Raw genomic sequence first — 22338 nt, 5'->3', positions numbered from 1 at the left:
ACCATCCCCGATGTTAATTTATTTAAATAAAAACCTAATAATTTTTAGCTCGATTTCATCGACAGCTTAAGGCCTATCAGAACGTTCGAGTCCTGGGTAGAAAAAGTACAAGGTGTCTTGAGGGGAGATCATAAGAACGCCCCCATATTGGTGATCGACCCCGTGACCTACTGGTCGCAAGTCAGACAACATATCGACTACGCCAGGCCGACCATTCCCATTGTTATTAATCAAATAGTAAAGAGAGTATAATAAAACAACATTAAAATCATTTAAACACAGTGATATTTAACCACACATTATGGTGATCATTTTGACGAAATGTATTAATTTAATTGTTAATTAAATTGTTCGAATAAGATAGAAGAGTTACATAGATAATTGTTGAGTCTATTTGCTATACAAACTAAAAAATAGTGTGCTTTAATTATCCCCTATTACATCGTATGTCGTCAATTGGTTAAATATGGTGTGGAAAATTAATGTGTTACCATTTAGCGGCCGCCCGACTTGTATCCACTGACTCCTCCCGTGCCGTATGGAACCGGATAAGTCCCTTTGCTGTATCCACCGGTGTTAACAGAGCCCCCTCCGGTTGACCCCACTAAAGTTGCTATCTCATCTGAACTGTATTTGTTTCCTGTTGCAACGCCACCCAGAACCTTCAACACATTATCCAACCTAACCGACATGTGATCCTGTACGGTTTGTGACTTACGCTGTTCAGCTGACATGTAGTCTAGTTTCTTTTCTAGATCTTCTTGTAGACCTTTAGTTGCATATTTACCAATGAAGTCGTTGAAGTTTAAACCTCCCACGCATGATCCATTTTTGCTTGAAATTGTTGTTACAATTCCATTCACGGCTTCCATAACGTTCTTAATTTGAACACGTATCTCCTGCTGAGAATTGAATGCCTTCGTCTGATCGCCTTCCAAAGCATCTAGTTTATGTGAGAGCAGTTCTTGGATGTATTGTAAATCAATTTGACCTGATCCTACCTGTCCAACGGTCCCATTTATTTTTGATACGTTCCGATAAAGTGAATCGATTGTACCTTCCATATGGGTCAGCGAACCAGACATGATGTTGAGATTAACCTGAGTGGAATTCAATCTGTTATCCATGTAACCTAATCTGTCGAACATTTTTCCTTGGCTGGTCTGGATAAGTGATTGTCTGTCAACGAGCACCTGGATGTTTTTCGTGATACTGTCTTGCGTCTTGACTGTGGTGACCTGATCGGAACCTATTCTACCAACCTTAATGTCGATGTTTGTTATGTTGACCATAATAAGGTTAACATTCGTTTCAACATTCGTTATCTTTGTAGACACTGTGTTCAAATTAACACCCAGCTGATGCGTATTGATTGACACGCTGTTCATGTCGTTTTCGATATCGTGTACCTTCATTGAGATCTCCTTAATACCCGTTTGGGTGTTATTAATTCGAACATCGATTTGTCCTAGTCGATCAGTGATACCATTCTGATTTGAAGTAATAACAGTTATTCTTTCCTCGAATTTACCAAAGCTTCCAAAAATTCTATCGAGAGAACCTTGGTCGCCGCCTCCTACATTACCTATCCTTACGTCGATGTCTGTGATATTCACCATAATCATATTGATGTTATTCTGTATATTGAAAACGTTTCCTGAAACATCGTTGATATCCGAATCCAGATCTTTTATGTAGATGTTAATTTGGTTCATGTTTTTCTGAATGCCGTTTATTTCACCTGTTGTACCTTTAACATTTAGATCAACAACGTTGACGACATTTGTCAAATTGAACACCGCAATATTGATGTTCGTGATGTTGACAGACAACAACATGAAGTTTTCAATCATGATGTCCTCGTGTCTCTGTAGCTCCTCAGTGGTAGCTCCTACACTGATTATCTTGTGTTCAATCTGAGTCACATTACTCATAACAATGTTCAATTCCGTTTCGATATTTATCACCGTGACGGACACTTGATTTACAAACACAGATATGTTGTTAACATTTACATTCACTTGATTAAGTTGAATATCTATGTTAGTGACTTGAACGGTCATGTTGTTGAGTATGTTCGTATTAGAAATCTGTTGTTGGGTCACGTTTACTAATGTGGTCTGCACGTTCGTCACTTGATTGGTGACATTATTGATATTCAAGTAGATATTTGTAATTTCAGTTGTTATTTCGGTAACCTGCACTTGTATATTAGTTGTGGTTTGTGTTATCTGAACAACATTGATCTCAGTGTTATTCACACGTGTTTCGACGACGTTCAGTGTGTTCATGATTGTAAGTTGGTTATTTTGGATTGAGGTCTGATTCACAACGATATTCGTTATCTGCGTGTTGATGTTCGTTATATTCACCATGACAACATTCAAATTTACATCGATATCATTTACAATATTCGTGACATTGATCATATTTTGTTGAATGTTAAATATATTTGTCGTTGCTTCAACAAGAGTCATATTAATATTCACTATTTGGACATTAATATTGTTTACCTCTACTGCAATATTTGTTACTGATACTGCCACATTTGTGACATTGACAGCTATTTCAGTGATTTGTTGATTGATATTTATAATATTATTGCTGTTATTTTGCACAATATTGGTAAGATTATTGAGTGTGTTGTATATGTTCACTTGTGTATTTTCAATATTTGTCTGATTGTTTACTATTGTCGCAATATTAACATCAATTTCAGTTATGTTAACCATTATTGTAGTCATGGTTACCTGAATGTTGTTTATGTTAACGTTTATTATGTCGATATCATTGACGACGGTATTAACAACCGTAGTAAGGTTTACGACATTAACTTGAATATTAGATATTTGAGTGTTAATGTTTGTTACGCTGTTGTCGATGTTATTAACTTCAACAGTAATGTTGTTTATAGTAACGTCAATGTCATTGATCGTTTGAGTTATCTCTACAACATTTATTTGTGTCATGTTTACTCTGTTTTCTATATTTGTCAATGCAACAAAGATATTCTGTTGATTCTGAACAATCGACGTTTGATTAACAATAATTGATGTAATTGAAGTTGAAATATTTGTAACATTAACCATTACAACATTAAGATCAACTTCAATGTTAGTTACCTGGACTGATATAGCATTCACATTGACGTTCAAGTTATTAACGTCGCCCGATATATCTGCTAACTGTTACGTTGATGTTGTTAATATTGTTTTGAATAACATTAACATTATTGATGACATTATTGACGTTTGTCGTTAGTGAGTTAACATTCACATTGATGTCTCCGATGTTTGAGTTTATGCCGTTAACATTAACGCCAATAGCTGTAACCGAGTTATTTAGGAAGTTCACGTTATTTTGTGTAACACCAATCACATTAACTATATTTCCAATATTAACATTGGTATTTTCTAAGCCTTGTAGGATAATAGTCTGATTGGCAATTACGTTTCCGATGTTACCGTTTATGTTTGTAATATTTACCATGAGTAAATCCATGTCAACAAAAATGTTGTTCACCTGTAGACTAACGTTGTTCAAATTTGAGTTAACAATATTGAAATTGTTATTTATATTTACTATGTCAGTTTGAATAGTGTTTACATTGCCAGTTACCTGATTTATATTTTGTTGGAAATTATTGACGATAACAGTAAGATTATTAAGGTTTCCACCAATATTATTTACAATCTGATTAAAGTTCCCTATAGACTGAGTTGTATCGCTAATCTGGCTGCCAATAGTATTTAGATTATTAAATATGTTGGCTTCGTTGTCAAAAAGAATTGTCTGGTTGTTGTTGATGTTGTTAATTATACCTCCTATAATGGTAATGTTTACCATAACTAAGTCCATATTCACTTCAATATTGTTTATTTGCGTGCCAATAGTGTTTACTATTTGGTTTATATTAGTTATGTTGACTACCGCAATATTGAAGTTCTGTTGGAAGTTTCCGAAATTCGTTGACAGGCCATTGACATTGTTTACTATGTTGCCGACTTGGCTAGAAACACTGTTCACATTATTGAATACGTTTGTGATATCAAATGTTACGTTCACGATGTTTTGCTGTATAACGTTGACATCGTTCACAATTACGTTAACATTAGAATTGGTAGCATTAACCTGCACTCCTAAGAAATTCAAAATACCAAATATGTTGCTCTGACCTCCAAATGCAGATGGCAAGTCATTGTTAAATACTCCTATCGCACCGTTGATGTTGGTAACGTTTACCATTACGATATCAATGTCGTTCTGGATATTGGTAATGGCTACATTATAGTTATTGACGGTGTTCTGGACATTGTTGACTACCACGGTCAGGTTACCGATGTCTCCATTTATGTTGTTCACATTGACAGTTATTTGGTTTACAATAACATTAATGTCATTAACGAGTTGAGTAAGGGATCCAAGATTACCACCAGTGAAGTTAAGCTGACCTCCCAAATTGTTAACCAAATTGACAATATTATTTTGGTTGTTTTGTATCACCGTCTGATTTGCCAAAACAGTTGACACACCTGAACCAATATTTGTAATATTTACCATAACTATATCAATGTCGTTTATGACGTTGTTAACGGTAATCGATAGACTGTCTAAATCGTTTCCAAAGTCATTGAAAACAACAGTCATATTGTTTTGAATCACTTGAATGTTGTTGACAATATTGGTGATATTATTCAAATTCACTTGGATATTGTTCACATTGTTAGTTACAGTGTTAACATTCACATCAATGTCAGTGATCGTGTTGACCACATTTACGACATTGGAATTCACTGCATTTATTTGATTTTGAATGTTGGTAATAGTATTCGTAATAACTTGCGTGTCCTGTTGTAAGGTAGTCTGGTTCACATTCAACACACCGATTGCATTTCCAATGTTGGTTACGTTCAGCATTACAATGTTCACGTCATTATCTATGTTATTCACTGTAACCGAAACTGAATTGACATTAACTTCAATCTGATTGACTTGCACAATCAAGCTTGAAATATCGCCTCCTTGTCTGTTGATAATGCTGGTTATTCCTGTTATGTTGGTATTAAAATTAGTGAAAGCGTTGTTCAAGAAATTCAGCTGACCAACTGTGTTGTTCACTTGGTTATTTATTCCACTTACAACATTAACAATATTGACCTGGTTATTTTGGAGGTTAGTTTGGTTGAATAAAATGCTCCCCACGGTAACATCAATGTTTGTTACATTAACGATTAATGTGCCGATATCGCTCTGAATGGCATTTACTGTAACAGACAAGTTGTCCACATTCGTACCAAAACGATTGAATCCAGTAACCAAGTTGTTTTGATTGACCTGAATATTACTCACAACGACAGTTAAATTGTTGACATTTCCTTCAACATTAAATACATTGTTAGTTATGTTGTTTATATTAATCTGTATATTGTTTATTGTAGTTGAAATGACATTTACAGTATTCGACACATTGTTCACATTCTGATTTACAATGTTCAGAGCGCCTCCCAATTGATTTTGTGCTTGCTGAAGCTGCGTCTGATTGACGATTATGTCACCGACGTTGCTATTGATGTTGGTAATATTAACCATCAAAATGTTTATATTGTTTGCAATATTTGTCACTTGATTTGTGACTGCATTGACGTTAATCGTCAAATTATCTACATCTCCAGAGACGCCACCAAGATCGACGACGATGTTGTTGATGTTGGTTGTCAAAACATTTACGTCTCCTTCAACATTTTGTAGATTAACGTTGATTTGATTAACATTCTGAGATATAGCTATAACTGTCTGCGAAAGATTAAATAAGTTAAGATCAGAACTATTCAGTCGGTTTCCAAACGTTTGCAGGAAATTTCCGATTGTGATAATGTTTTGTTGCAATGCAGTTTGGTCCGTTCCTATGCCTCCAATTCTTGTATCAATATCTGTCACGTTGACCATCACGAAGTTAAGCTCGGATTCAATATTGTTCATAATAACGGTCACGTTGTTAAGATTTGTAACAACATTGTTAACTGTACCTGATATTACATTCACGTCACCTCTAAGGCCACCAAATCCACCCGAAAGATCATTTATGTTTCCTTGAATATTTGTCAAATTTAAGTTTATGACATTAATATTAGAATTAACAATTGATAATCTGTCTCCGACTGATCCCAGTAGACCAACGATGTTCAACTGGTTATTCTGCAGATTTGTTTGGTTAACAACTACAGCTCCAATGGTTGAATCGATGTTGGTGATGTTGACAACCATATTGTTTACATTATTTTGAATATTGTTTACAATATTCGTAACGTTATTTATATTTTGCACAAAGGTGTTGAAATCGCCGACCATTGTATTTTGTGTGACATCGATATCGTTCACCACAAACGTGAGGTTGTTCAGATTTCCATTAATATTATAAACGTTGTTTGTCAAGTTATTCACATTCACCTGGATGTTTTGTACTGTCTGTGAAATTACTACAATATCGGAAGTAGCGCTTGTTAATTGTCCAGTTACGCTTGTTAATCTGTTACTCAATGTGTCAGTGAGGGCGAATAAATTGCTGTTATTTGTACCTATAACTGTAACCGCGTTATTGATATTGGTAATATTGACAAAGAGCAAATTAAGATCACCTTCAATATTGTTGATATTTACTGAAACGGAATTGATATTTACAATAATATTGTCGATGTCTACCGTTATATTTGTTACTTGTCCACCAATATTGGTTACATCACCGGAAATACTAGTTACATTTACGTTTATTTGGAATACAAGATCTCTTAAGCTGTTTACGTTTCCAGTTGTAGTGGTCAGTTGGTTTCCAAGCCCGTCTAGAACTCCGAATATATTTCCTTGGTTGTTCACTATGACTGTCTGGTTCAGAATAATAGAATTCACTGTGACGTCAATATTTGTAATGTTCACAAGTATATTCTGCACGTTATTTTGTATGTTGTTTACTACCACTGTAACGTTACTGATGCTGTTCACTACATTATCGACATCGACAACAATGTTATTTTGAACAACTTGGATGTTGTTAACTACCGATGATAGACCTGTTAAATCCCTGTTGATATTTGTTACCACTGTTGACAGGCCATTGAAATTAACGCCGAAATCTTGAACGTTCTGTGATACAGAATTGATGTTCGTTTGAGCGTTATTTACTACTGTGAAAAGGTTATTCACAGTACTGTTAAAGATATTTTGGTTTTGGGCGATGATGGTCTGGTTTGAATTCAAATTAACAATGTTTATGTCAATATCATTAATATTGTTCGTGATGGAAACGATATTCACTTGAATGTTATTCACAATTGACGTAACATTTATTAAGTCTCCTCCAATATTATTGACTGTTACGTCTATATCATTTATTGTATTTATAACATTAACAACACTTCCTGAAACGTTGTTCAAGTTATTTTGAATGACATTCACGTTATTTATCATCGTATTGAAATTCACTTCCAACGTGTCAACCACAATGGTTAAATTGTCGACATTAGCACCGATTCCTGTAACAAGCCTGGTAATGTTTGTAACACTTGTCTGTGTGAGGTCAATTACATTTGAGAACGTGTTAAGGATGTCAAAGATATTTTGGTTGCGAGAGCCCAACTGACGTTATGTTTCCACCAAACGATCCGAGTCGGACATCAATATTTGTTATGTTGACCATAATGACATTTAGCTCATTCTCTATAATGTTGACAACATTCGTTACCTGGCTGAACTGATTATTTATATTCGTAACGTTTAGATTTATGTTGTCAATATCAACTTGCACCGTATTAATGTTATTATTAATAACATTTATATTCTGAAGTACACTTGCCACCTGCCCTGATAATGAGGTGACATTACTGCTTGTAACCACTAATTGGCTTCCGATATTGTTTACCTTGATTATCAAATTGGTTTGCAAGTTCGCCAAAGAAGATTGGTTGCTTCCGAGGCCGATTACATTTACGTTTATATTGGTTATATTAACCATCATCACATTAACGTCATTTTCAATATTGTTAACAGTAATGTTGATATTATTAACATTAACAACAATGTTGTTTACGATATTTGTTATGTCTACTACACTTACTCGAATGTCATTCATGTCTCCCGAAACTCCGTTGATATTTACTTGAATATTATCCACATTTGTTGTTAAGCTGTTGACGTTAACACCAATGCCATCTACAATTCGTGTCAGATTGTTTACGCTTCCACTAGTTACACGTACAACATCACGTATTGATATAAAGTCATTGTCCAGTGAAACAACATTGTTCTGAATTGATGTCTGGTTATTTATAATAATCGTTACTCTCTGATCTATATTGGTAATATTAACCATGACTAAATTCAAGTTAACATCAATATCTGTTATTGTGGTTTGTACGATGTTGACCGTTTGTTGAATGTTCACAATGTTAGTAGTAATAGTCACAACCGAATCTTCAATTCCGCTAACAACATTCGTAACGTTGTTCACTATACTCTGCACGTTATCAATATCTGTCGTGACACGGTTAAGGCTTGTTCCAAAACCACGAACCAAATCTGTAAGTCCCCTAACATTGTCATCTCCAACATTTAATCTGTTGAGAACCGATGAGACGTTTTGAAGTAAAGATCCCTGGACATTTGTAAAGGACGATTGACCTTGTGCAATAACGGTAACACGTGCATCCACATTCGTTATATTTACCATCATCACGTTAATATTTGTCTGAATGTTGTTGACTGTCACAGATAAATTTCCAATGTTGCCGTTAACATTGTTAATATTTAAGTTTATATTGTTAATGTTTGTTTGCATAGTTGCAAAGTTTCCAGATAAACCAGTAAAATCCGTTTGGAAATTGCCAAATCGGCCAGATAAATCATTCACATCCACATCAATGTTGTTAACATTGTTTGAAATGACTGTGACATTATTACTCAAACTGTTTATTGTTTGTGTGATAGCGGTTATCTGTCCAGTTGTAGATGAGAGGGACCTTGAAAGCAGTACAATTTGTGCCATGAGATCACGATTGCCGACTTCTAGTGTACTTTGATTGTTTCCAATGACCGAAACAACACCGCCCAGTTTTCCAAGGTTTACATTCAATATATCTATATCATTCACAATGTTCGTTACAGTAGATATGGCAACGGTTAGGTTACCTCCAAGGTTGTTAATATTATTTTCTACTTGTACAACGTTGCTTTGGACTACGTTGAAATTTTGCGTCAAACTGTTCACATTCAAATTTATGTTTGTTATATCATTTGAAATAGAAGTAATACTAGAATCTGTTATTTCAAATCTACCTAGCAGATTACTGATTGTACCCAAAATATTTCCTTGATTGGTCTGCAAGACTGATTGGTTTGCATTAATATTCGCTACGAAGACATTGATATTTGTGATGTTGTTGATGACGACTGCAAAATTCTGCTGTATATTGACAATGTTTGTAGACATAACATTGAGCCTATCGTTGAACGAACCAACAGAACCAGATATTGCGTTAAAATTTGATCCAAGTCCAGTAACGAGGCTTGATATATTGTTGAAGTTGCCATTGAAGGCGAGAACTTGTTGAGACAAGGCACCGAGGTTAGAATCAGTTGTCTGAATATTTTGTAAGGCGTTGTTCAATACGCTGAATATTTTCTGTTCATTTTGAATAACGGTGGTCTGATTAATTCCGAAAACATTCATTCGCACGTCAATGTTAGTAACATTTACCATCAATACGTTTAAGTTGTTTTCGATGTTTATCACCCTGCCAGATACATCTCTGAAGACACTTCCAAAGTTACCGAAGTCAGTTGAAAGACCAGTGACTACACCGCCAAACTTTGTAAGCCCTCCTGACAAAACGGTAATGTTGTTGTTGATGATGTTAATATTATTTGATACAGTTTGTACAATTACTTGTACATTGCTAACATCCTTGGCAACAACATTGACATTTGTCTCGATTTTCGTCATCTGTGTTGTAATTGCATTGAAATTAACATTGGTGGTGTTAATTTGCCTTCCAAGCCCTAGAAGGTTGTCAAATAGCTGGTTTTGATTGACCTGCAGAGACGATTGATTCTGTCCAAAGAATCCAAGTCTATTATCAATATCCGTTATGTTTACCATAATAGTATTCATGTTAACTTGAAGGTTATTTACAACTGTTGTAACGGTGTTCAAATTACCCTGTACATTATTGAATTGTACTGTAACGTTATTGACGTTGCTCTGAATAGTTTGTAATCCAAGTCCCAACTTTCCAATGATTCCGTCGATATCCACGACCTTCCTTGTAACAACCGTAAGACCTTCACCAGTAACAGATACCTGACTATTGATTGAGTTTATAACTGATACTATCTGGTTCTGGCTTGTCTGAATGGTAGTTTGGTTAACGATAATCTGACCTACTCGTGAGTTTATGTTCGTAATATTTACTATAAGCACGTTAACGTTGTTCTGTAAATTGACAACCGATGTTCCAATATTGTTTACGTTCACTCCCAAATTGTTTACGCTTCCTGAAATATTGCCGAAGTTTGTCTTCAAATTGTTCACTTCAACAGACACGCTGTTTATATTCACATTAACATTATTGACGTTTGTTATAACCTGATTAAGGGTGACGTTAAATGAGTTGAAATTTTGCCTGAACCCTCCAAAACCAGATTCGATCCCGCTTATCTTATCCTTAAAGAAGACAAGACTTTGATCAGTTGTCTGGAATCTGCCATCGATTGTAGAAATCAGCTTAAACAAATTCAGATTGTCTGTATGTATGGTTGTCTGATTTACGCCAATATTGTTAACCCGAACATCAATGTCTGTAATGTTAACCAATACACTGTTTATATTTACACCAATTTTCTGGATATTCTGTGATATAACGGTCACGTTGTTTATGACAGTGTTGACGATGTTCGTCACAGCATTCATTCGTACATCTATGTTGTTGATGTTTGTTGCCTGGCCCTGAATAGTTTTGCCGAAGTCGACAACAAAACCATTGATACCAGTGACGACCTTTTGCATGTCATTAAACTTTGTAGATAAGCTGGTGATGCTGACCGTAGTTGAAGACTGATTGCCAGAGAGACTGCCCAGAATACCGAAAAGTTTGCTTTGTTCGGCTATAATTTGTTCTTGTGTTTTAGTAAAACTCGTCTGGCTGGTTCCAAATGCTACGCTGAGACGTTGAATATTCGTTATGTTAACAATAATCAAATCCATATCGCCTTCAATATTATCGAGTTCATGCGATATACTGGTCAGCTTAGCCTCAATACTTGTGACCTTGTTTGTTAGGTTGTTAAAACTTACAAAACTGGTGTTGAATCTGCCTCCAAGATCCCCTACAAGACCGAATATGTTTTGCTGGACGCCAAATATTTTGTCAATTTGGGTCTGCATGTTGTTTTGGTAATTGCTAATAGTTACTATCTGTTGTGCCATATTTGAGCAATTCTTCTGGTCATTGGTCGATATTGTCTTAATGTTATTTTGAATGTTAGTTATCTGTATAGTGATGTCATTAATATTGGACTGTATTTTGGATTCCACGTTCGTAAGAGCGTACACGTGGTCTTCAAGTGTAACCAGGTGAGCAACTTTGTCCTTCAGATAATCTAGATCTTTTCCGTATCTATTTTGGCTATTCGTCTGCGTTGTATTAAATAAACCTTCTAACTGCGTTACTTTTCCCAGCAGGTTATTGATATTGGTTGTGACTGTCGTCTGAGATTGAGTGGTGGACTGCACAATATTTACGACTTGAGTAGACATCTGTTTAAATTGGTCGTTCAAACCCAGAACCTTATTAAGGTAAACATCGGAAGAATTGAATCTGGTTTCCAATCTCCCAATTCTATCGTATAATGTGTTCTTGTCGTCAATAATGATCTTCTGGTTTTGGCTTGTTGTCTGGCTAATTGTTACCACGCTCTGCACCTGAGTGGTCAGCTGATTAACAATGGTTTGCATGCTGGTGAATTGAGTACCAAGATCAGACAAAACTGACAATCCTTTTCCCATAGACGCAATTTGCGGAACAAGTCCCAAAAGGCTATCAACATTCTTTTGCAAAACAGAGATGGTGTTTACTTGAGTACCCATGGTTTTAATTTGGGGAAACAAATTGTTAAAATTGCCTTCTATATTTACAAATCTGTCGTTGATGGATTTATCGAGTGATGGCAACAACTTTGATAGCGAACCAATTTGGTTTTCAAAAGATGCAAATTTACTTATTTGATTGTCCAAGGTTGTAAATTTGCTCATGATCGTATCTAGTATTCCCAGACGATCAAGTCTTTCTTGCATTTGAGTAATCTTTGTCTCAAATATGCTGATCTTGTTCATCTGGGCACTGAACGACGCGAATTGTTCGCTTATTGAGGCAAACGAGTTTATTCGCGTGTCTATGTTCGTCAGAAGAGGCAGCATTTGATCAAAACTTGTTGAAGTTGATGACGCTTGGTACGAGTTTGAGTTCACACTCGTGCTACCGGTTGCTTGTTTAGAATACGCATTGTTCACGCTAGTGCTACCAGAGGAGGTCCCTTTACTGCCCATGTTTGGGTAAGTATTCGGAGCGTACAAATCTGCCATGACAAGAGGCACTGCAAAAAGCAGCGCGAGAAGATGGCCACCCATGTTGGATAAACTTTGATGTACCCGCGATATGGTTTGGGATTCTATTCAAAATTTGTATCTGAAAATAAAATGTCTGCGTTTCGTTCTGTTTTGCGTTTTCAAAGCCACATTTAAAAAGCATGCTTAGATTTTTTAAGGTTATATACAACTTTTTTTTCTGCACATTTTAGCATGATAGTTTAAGCAGTTACGTGTAACTTATCCAATTTTCTACTTTCAAAATATCCAGTATAGTATCGACTAAATCTACGGTCAGTAATAATTATAAAACATTTTTCATCAATATTTATATTTTAGTAAAACAGAAGGATGTCGGTTAATATTCACAACGATAAAACATGAAAGTATATAACCGCTGCCATCCATACGAAAGTGTGTATTAAAATATGATTACTTATTGTACTTTACCTAATATAAACGAACGAAATACCGACCAATAAAAAAGCATTAGTGCTACTACGCGTAGTATGAATTTAACAACCCAAGTGTGATAGTTTTAATTTGTTTTTAATATACTTATATGTGTTTGAAGCTTTTTAAGCAACCTTGGGTACAATCTTGCCTTTCATATCTGGAAAATAGCACGCGCACAGTGATTAAATTGATTTAAAATAACTTGAAATAAAACATCATGTTCAATAAACTTTATTTTTACATTGATGCAAATAGGATAATAACTCGTAGGAAAATATAAAATTTGACCAGTTAAATATTTAATGGTGCTTTAAATGACCGTATCTGAAAGACATTTTTCTATATTACGCTGTGTATCAATGAATAAAATAATATTTAATTATACATGAATTTAACGTATATTTGAGAAATTGGTTTCGTTGTGTATCCATGATTGAACATAATATTTGAAGTTCCAATGAGAAGGAAATTTCATACGATAGTGTTCACAGCCACACTTTAGAACGACAAGGAAATAAGAACAATATTCTACTATGCTTCACTCAGACTCTTGACTTCTCTTTACGTTGGATAGTTAGTCGAAAAGCTACTTTCTTATTTTGTCTACAGACACAAATCATACTGGACTGTATATAATGTTATTTTTCTAAATATTCAACATAATTATGCCCAGTCTAGTTTTGACAAACAGTTGTGACAACTCTGTTTTAAACATATATTGTTTTCCCCAGTGATGTAAAAAAAACTACATCATAGCTTACGATGATAGTCGCGTTTCTGTTTGTTTACAAATGTATATGGTGTTGGCATTCACAATGATAATATTGGGAAAAAAATCATTTAGTATTACACTACATATGTACCATTTTTGAAATATGGTTTTCTTAGAATGTGTATCTAGCCACTTACACAGCTAACGATACTGAAGTTTCCAGAAAAGCATACCAGTGTAACATTTCATTTATTGCATGACCTTTTTCTGCGTATTACTCGTTAAATACAAATACAACTTACGAAGTATTTTATAAAAGTAAATTTTCTTATGCGGTTTAATGATAACTGCCGAAGCGTATCGAATAGCTGTGCTGACTAAAACGTTTAAGTAGAAGCGAATACATTTGACAGCGTTTGAGTGTTAAAACAATGGATATTATTGGCAAAAACAGAAAGGTTAATAGTGAAATGATTAAATGTCGACTAATAAAGTTAGGTTTACTAAATTTAATACAGTATTTAACGTGCGAAATTAAAACATATTGATAGTGTCGATTCGTCTTCAAATAGTTAAGAAATAATTGTATTTACCACCTTAATGGACTGTTACCACAAATCGTGTAATCATTAATGCCATTGAATTCGCATTTAAATTATACCAACACTCGCAAAATGTGCGCTGTTAAATTACATTTAAACAATTTAAATGAGTAGTTCCGACATTATTTAATAAAGTTTTCATAATTACTCATGTATGTGTTATTTTTTGAAAGTATACATGTATTGCTAAAAAGTAAATAAACAACAATATTCCGATGCGTGAAAAGTAATCACTTCTGGCTTTTTTCCTCGAAGTGTAGACTTTATATTAATTAAAACTCACGATTGCTTTTAATTTACCGAGAAACGGCTCATCCGAAAGTATTTCTACTTAAGTAAATTTCTTTTCACGTAGAAAGTAAAGCAAAATATGAGATTATCAAACTTAACTTTAAGCAACAAAATGGATGATTTCTGAGATATATCTTAATATCAGATAATAAATGCATATGTCACAACAAAGCCCATTATTGAAAAGTGTTTATGTGGATAGCTCTATACATAAATTGTATTACAAAGAAGACTATTTCAAATATTCGAACTGTGGTTAAAATATTAACTTGAAGTGTTTAAATTAACTTAATATATTTTCTTTATCAATTTAAATCACTTTTTTCCATTTATCTATTACGTTATTAGTGCATTTTAAAACTACTGCTTGAGTGTTCCAAGTAAATAACGTATGTTATATTTATTTATTTATTTTACTAAAATGTGTTTTGTCTAAAAATATACAAATGTCAACTCTAGTTTGCGTCATGCATTTCTAAGTTAAAATATAAAATAATAAAAGATACTGACACTAACGTTTTTTATAAACAAAATGCGTAACTACAAATTACATTATGTCAAAGCCAACAATATCCTCAATCTACTCAGAAACAATCCAAATCAGTTAAAGAAACAAATGCCCAATGAATATTTACTAAATACTAAAATATTAATGCGCACTAAGTTGAAATAAATTAGACTTACTGAATTCCAAATGTGACGGCCCGCACTATCAAACACCGCGGACTCAGTGAAGGATCAGGTTTGGTGAATACTTATATACCTCCCAAAATGATATCACCCTAAGCCGTTTGACAGATGCTGGTTTCAGCGACAAGCTTAGTATTTGCCGTATAGAGAGGGATTATCATAATGCCAAGCCAGCCATCCGTGGGATGCTTCTTAATGAAAAACGGGCTGACCGTTTGCACGCCGGAACTAACACAACACATTTGCTTTACTCCATTAAAATGCAATTAGAAACGACTTATCATCAGTCTTATTATATTTATCATCTGAAGCATTACCAGAACTGCGTTGTAATTTCAGGCACACACAATTTGTTCATGCATACGTTTATTTTTAAAACGTTTGGTATGCATATTGTTTAGTTTTGCTAAGTTGTGATGGACATATTTTATATCAATAGTTATAACTTCGACAATATTAGTTTGCGTTAGACAATTTCATGTTGTTATTAAACTCATTGAATAAAAATAATATTCAATGGAAGTATTTGTGCGACCATGATGTTGTAATAAAATGTTTTCTACAAGCATTACTATAGTTTCATCTCTACTCAATTATTGTTCACTTTTGAGTTGTGTTTACATTAAAGACCTTTGTTATTGTTATTAAAGTGGTTTTATAGAATATAACAGATAATACATTGCACCTAGGTCGAATTATTTTTTTCATTGATTATTCATTTGAAGGAAGGCTGCACCGTGGAAACTAGAAGCATAGATTTAATGAAATAATCTCTCAGTGGACATATCGAAGTTATGCTTCATTTAAAGGCTTTGGAACATATGTTTGGAAAAACACATTCCTGTACAGCGTCAAGACACACACAGTTGTAGTTTACAATACGCATCTTCGCATGCGCACAAATGTCAATTATTTTGACGTTTGATTGCACCAAAGTAAACGTAAAAATCCAAACGAAATATTGACTCAGTTGCAAAGACTTTAATATGATAAAAGTCTTAAACGATCCGTTTTCAGACAAAAAATAGTCAATATTTTCATTATTTTGTTTTTGACCACTGTATTAGTTGCAATAAAACACAATATTTCTGCGAAAATACATACATGTATTATACCGTTCATAATCTCATACATTATTTCGCCTACCAAATGTAAGCAGAGAATCACGATTCCTTGTGTGTATGTAAGTCGGGTTATTATATGACAAAATACCACCGAACCTCACAAAATTGCTACAAAAGGTATCTTAACTGATTGTGGTAGGGTAGAATGTCCTTTATGACCACCCGAATGTAGTTTTTTCATGATGTTGTCCAAGATGGCCGCCAAAACCTATTAATGATGATAACTATGTATATATCCTCTCAAATTTCACTGTTGTGGTGTCTATACTTAGGTTTCGGGGGTCAACGAACACATTTAGATAATTAAAAAAATATGTGAATCTATTACGTAACAGAGAAATCCTACATGGCGTCCAAATGACCGCTAACACAATGACCGAAAGTGCTCCTATTGACTCAAATGTGTTATTATTTTCTCGTAATTTTATATGAAATATTTTTAAATGCTTTTTCAAATATTAATCCCAAGATTTTTTTCGATATTGAAGCTCAAGTGTCATTTAAAAAACAAAAACAAAATATAAACACGAACCACCATTGACCAAACATATCCGACCTACGTGTGTTAATCTATTGCATCATATTTTTTAAAGGTTGTGTAAAACATGCCAGTATATTGAACCCATTCTGTGTTCATCGCAGATTTTTGTTCAGTGCTTTAAACAAGTGATTGTTGTCTTTTTCTCAAAATAAGTTAATAATGAGTGCGAACACATGTAGACAAGAGTTATGTCCAATATACAGGAAGGAGATTTAGATTTCCAAAAATAAATGGGTTGCTATTCAGTAGAAGGGAGTGAAAGGAATAAATGAGGCTAGTGTGAAGCGGAAGGATGATCTTGTAATTGAAGCATGCACTAAAGTACATGTACACAAAACATGTCGGCAGCAGTACACACATGATAAAAACATTAATAGTTATTGTACAATGCAATTTTGTAGTTCTGTACAAAAAATAACCACAAGACAATAAAGTGGAGGTTTTGAATGTCATCAAGTGTCATCTGAGGCAAAAAAGATGCTTCTAATCACGAGAAAATGCAGACAAAGATTACAACCTGCTCATCCTACACAGCTGATCCTACTCTAATGTACAGAAGAATTGTTTTATGCATGTATGTTTAAATTCCGGTCAAATACAAACACCCATTTTGCATGTACATAATACTTCATAATGTATTTTGTTTGCAAATACAGACAAAAACATACAAACAAACACACTTATATAGAACGAATTTACTGATGATAATGCTGTTGATAAAGATGATGTTTTTGTTGGTAATGTTGAATGGGGATTTTATCGTATTTTGAGAATAGAGAATACAACACTTACTCATGACTATGATTAAATGTGGTTGTTGTTGTTGTTTTTATTTTATGCAAAAACGTATATAAATATGTTAAAATTTATTATGAGTAGAATCTCTCTTATTGTCTTATTGAACTTCAATCGTAATTATCCTAAATTTATATCAATTAATAATAAATAACTAAATTGATATTTTTGTTAGAATAAGTTCATTTTTCAGTAAGAAAATCCGGGGTTTCCAAGCTATGGCATTCGATTAATTTCCGCCGACAATTACATTTAATTGGTGTAACTGCGGCATCCTGTTATCGATCAAGGTAAGTTTACTATCGACCTACTTTAAATATCGTTTACGAACAATAGTCAACCAACCGTTTATTGGAAAAAAAGGATTCGATCTCTTCAAATGTACATGGTAGGTCTAATTGTGTATCGAAACGTAAATTTACTAGAATGAAAATGAAAAAAGTATTGTGCGTCATACGGTCACAGTGTCCGGTGTGATATGTTAAGACTTAGTTTATTGCTTTAAAATGTTCGTTTGTTACCTTCTACATGTGAAAATTTTCCATTAATTGCTGTTACTAAGAAGGAAAAGTATTGCATAAGAGACAGGTTGTTTGATCAAGCCTGTAGCCGCATCAGCAAAAGAATAAGAGGAAAAATCATCTTTATTTCGTGAGATAAAACACACATACAAATCTGGGGGAATTAAACATACCTGTTCGCATCAAATAGTGAATATGATAAATGGTAGTGTCACAAATTTGGTGGTGCGTCGCATTAGATGCAATTCTGTGTGGAGCAGTAGACTGCTAAAGCTTAGGAAAAATACTTGAACTTTCGCACAAAAAGACAGTAAAGAATGGACAGGTAATCGCATAATAAATTTAGCATGTTTGCAGGAACATATGTCGACTATAACGATTCATGTACGTTTGTGTTCAAATGAAAGCTCAATGACTCAAAATATAAAAAAAATTGCATGAGTGACCTTTTTAGAATATTACTGGCAGTTTGTGCGTGGTGTAATACAGAGTGCATTCTCTGCACAAGCAAAATACAAGGAAATGGACTTTATGGCCTTAATGTGCGATTTGTATGGGGAATCATGGCAAGTGGAGAAGGTACATGTGACATGCAAGAGCAACGTCACTAAAGGATGAAATGTTAAAGTCTGGTGCCGAAAACAGGCGCGTAGAAATTGCGAAGGGTTATTTTCATGACGGAATCCCTATATAACAGTTATATGTTATGGTGGCTGGTCCAGAAAAACACACATGCACACAAATACTACCTCAGTTGATGTAGCCGTAAAATTCAGGGCAAAGACAGAGAAATTATTGCTTATTGGTGTGAGTAAAAAATATTGCTTTGTGTGCTCTAGGGCAAACAACAAAAACACTGAAGTAAAACTCCATCAATGCTTTAAAAACTGGAACGAAAGATCTCAGGCCATGGAACAGACATTATTGTTCAGGTCTTTCTTGAAACAGAATCCACACATGGGCTTAGGTACGGGTGGTGACAGTTCAGTGCATCCCCGAATTCAAGAGCAAATACCAGTATGGTTTAAAAGTATTAAAAACTGAAGTGCGCAAAGCACACGTGTTTGTGTCTGAAATTGATCCTTGCAAAGCTTGTGGCAGACAAACCTCACTTTAAAGGCAAAGATAAACTAACAATTTGAATGCAATCTGCTGAGATTGTTCCTGTATTATTGACACAAAGATATACAATGTAATACAATCAATATAACACATTTTAGTATATCATAATAGGCAAACTTGAATATGAAGTGTAGACAGAAAAATGTTGTTTTTGTTTCTTATGAATTTGTTTCAATTCAGTGATTATAAGTTAGACTTTCCATTCAAATAACTCAAAAAAGTAATATCAAATCCTTTATTGTTGACTTTTATTAACTCATATTGCTAATGAAATTAATGACCAACAGCGAAATTCGTCCTTTATCAACTACAGAAATGATGCAAGTAATCACTGTATCAAGCCATATGTATTGGTACTTAATCATGTTCTCTTGAAAATTTATGTATATCCATACACACCATTGATTTAAAAGTTAAATGACCATAAATGCGTTTTGGTTATTCATGTATACAATTATGTTAACCTATACATTATATGTTATGAAGTTTTTGCCAATTCTAGGACATGTCGATACAGAACAGTGATGTTTGTTGATTGAGAGACTCGACACAAATGGATATTTGGAAAAAGAAAAAAAATATATATACAAAACTATCAATTCATGAACATTTGAGTGTCTGCAAACTACCGGTATGTTGTGTTGCCTGCAACGGGCAAATATTGAAATAAGATCATCATGACTAAAGGATTTATATTTTATGAACAGTTTCCCCTTTTTCACTAGGTTTTCAAGTATGATGTAGTAACAAATCTAATCTAAATTTATGTCAGGTGAAGATTATTTTAATATCATCGTCAACTAATTGTAACTGGCACGAATGAGTTAAGTACACGCATAATGTATAATTTTACTAGACAAGCACATTTATGTATACTTATGTATATATTGTGTATGTATTATATAAACCATTTGTATCATTTATTACCATTTTCCTGTTATAAAACTTATAAAATTAAATTTTGTTTCCCACCAGACAGGTATTTGAAAAGCGTGTGATTAAGGTAGCGCACCTCTAATGGGCACATATCCAAATATAATTTAATTAATTATTTTCCTAATCAGCATCATTTCACTGAACTACATGCAAATTTGTAGGTAGGCTTTCCATGCTTTTTAAAAAAATATACCGATCTTTTCAAAACCACCCTCACGCTCGGCTTTTGTCCAATTTATTTTCACCCCTGGGGTATATAAAAGTTCCATAATTCATTCAAATTTCCAAATATGGCCATGCAGTTGGTATGTACAGATGCAGTAAAGGTGTTTAAAGTTTAAACAAGATGAAATAAGTATTATTTTACAGACATTTATTTTTTACAAATTTTAATCTATGGAATAGCGCCATGAAATGTAAGTGATTTCAGCCAAGTAAAAATTGGGTCGGTTAAAAACAAAGTGTCATAAAATTCAAAATAGTATCATTTAGGTTATATTTTAAACTAAGTTTTTATAGAAACACTATATTCAGCAAAAATACCAAAAAGATAGACAGATTTACCGTTTACTTTTTGAAATAAAAATAAAAATGCAACATGCATCATTCGTATTTTCAGCAGTAAATAAATCAATTTAGCCATAACGTTGTTTTAATTTAAAAATTGAAGGATGTGCATACAATTTTCAACATATTTAACAATAAACATAGCTTATGTGCTATATTAAATCACATTACGTTAGAAAAGAAATAAAACGCGTCGCAAAAAGTCGATGTCGGCAGGAATCGAACCTGCGCGGGAAGATCCCAAAAAATTTCTAGTCCATCGCCTTATCCACTCGGCCACGACATTCACATTAGTGCAACCTTAAATTAGATATCCATAAGTAAACAGGTAAAAAGGCTCGCTCGATCTTTGAAGAAAACGCGAAATCGTATTTTTCAGATGATAATTGGATCAAAGTCAAAGTTTATAGTGAAAATAATGTATTCTAAATGAATAAGTTAAACATATATCAAAATTCGAAGTTTAAAAAAAATAAAATGCATCTCTCGGAAATAAGCGATCATTGAAAATCGGCAATGATCGTAAAATAAATCGCGGGAAATCATTAGAGGTGCGCTACCTTAATGGAGAAAGTCCGCATTTTGAGAAATTTGTTCGAATTGCTCATGATGAGCAATATCTTATTTTTCACGTTGTTATCTTTGTCAAAATGACTCATAAAACAGCTAGTAAAATTGGCAAACTTGCAATTTTATATGATTTATTAAAGGTTTTCTACTGATTAAAAAAACAAGTTCACATTATGTATAGATGAAAGCGAAACCCTGAAGGCACAATTGTAATTGGCTTGTCATTAATAAAGAATTATTGTGTCTAAAAGTTTTTAAAAGACCTATGCTGAAGAGTCATCAAATGAATTTTGTGTTCGGGAAAGCTTTTAAAGACTGTTTGCATTTGTATTGGAAAAGAAGGTGACTCACACGCAATACACGAAGATCTGTACAAATAAGAGGTATATATTAATTTATTTTTGAATTTTGTTCCAAACTTAATATAGGATGCTAATATAAGGCATTATTATTTTACATTTCCCCACCCACTTCTGACCATTTGAGAAAGTGATATGCCCTTAACCATGCAACATGTCTGATCTCACAGCGAGCCTTTATTTTCTGGGCACTAACACCGAACTTCAAGCTGTCGGAGGCGTTATCGTTTCTTACAACATTGCCAACACGGTGGATCAAGCTTCTTAAGCCTCTTTCTGAATGTCGTACATGTTAAAGGTTCACGCTTACCGAGCAATATTTGATAAAATGTTCGGATAAACTGATGCGTTAGTCCTTTTGCGTATACAATGAACTGTTTTCAAACGGATTATAGAATTTTGGTATGTTGTCAATAAGCTG

The 22338-nt window shown here is 33.9% G+C and overlaps 2 protein-coding genes across 4 annotated transcripts in view; both read right to left on the bottom strand.

The window, feature by feature from the left end:
- The window catches only part of LOC127873807 (protein PF3D7_1417600-like), a 107869-nt gene extending 99835 nt beyond the window's left edge, over positions 1-8034 (bottom strand). Inside the window, exon 1 of one of the 3 annotated variants that reach the window (XR_008046397.1) lies at positions 492-8034. Coding sequence is in view for 2 of the 3 variants with exons in the window: in XM_052417800.1 (XP_052273760.1) it covers positions 495-3089 (2595 nt within the window). In the remaining variant the exon portion in view is untranslated. The remainder of the gene's footprint in view (positions 1-491) is intronic. The other 2 variants (XM_052417801.1, XM_052417800.1) reach the window with 2 other exon arrangements.
- Positions 7699-15421, bottom strand: LOC127872169 (putative uncharacterized protein DDB_G0282133). The gene is made up of 3 exons (XM_052415501.1): positions 15377-15421; positions 8108-12731; positions 7699-7710 (listed from the first exon to the last, which is right to left on the bottom strand). Exons 2-3 carry the CDS (start codon positions 12671-12673, stop codon positions 7699-7701), a joined length of 4578 nt encoding a protein of 1525 aa, XP_052271461.1. The 5' UTR covers positions 12674-12731; positions 15377-15421.
- Positions 15422-22338: the final 6917 nt, after the last annotated feature.

This window comes from Dreissena polymorpha, chromosome 3, assembly GCF_020536995.1.
Source record: "Dreissena polymorpha isolate Duluth1 chromosome 3, UMN_Dpol_1.0, whole genome shotgun sequence".
Lineage (NCBI taxonomy): Eukaryota > Metazoa > Mollusca > Bivalvia > Myida > Dreissenidae > Dreissena > Dreissena polymorpha.
Note: the sequence above shows the minus strand (reverse complement) of the source record. Positions and strands in the feature narration are given on the sequence as shown.

Coding starts and splice junctions, on each gene's coding strand:
- LOC127872169 (XM_052415501.1), bottom strand. CDS start 12,673: ATGGGTGGCCATCTTCTCGCGCTGCTTTTTGCAGTGCCTCTTGTCATG.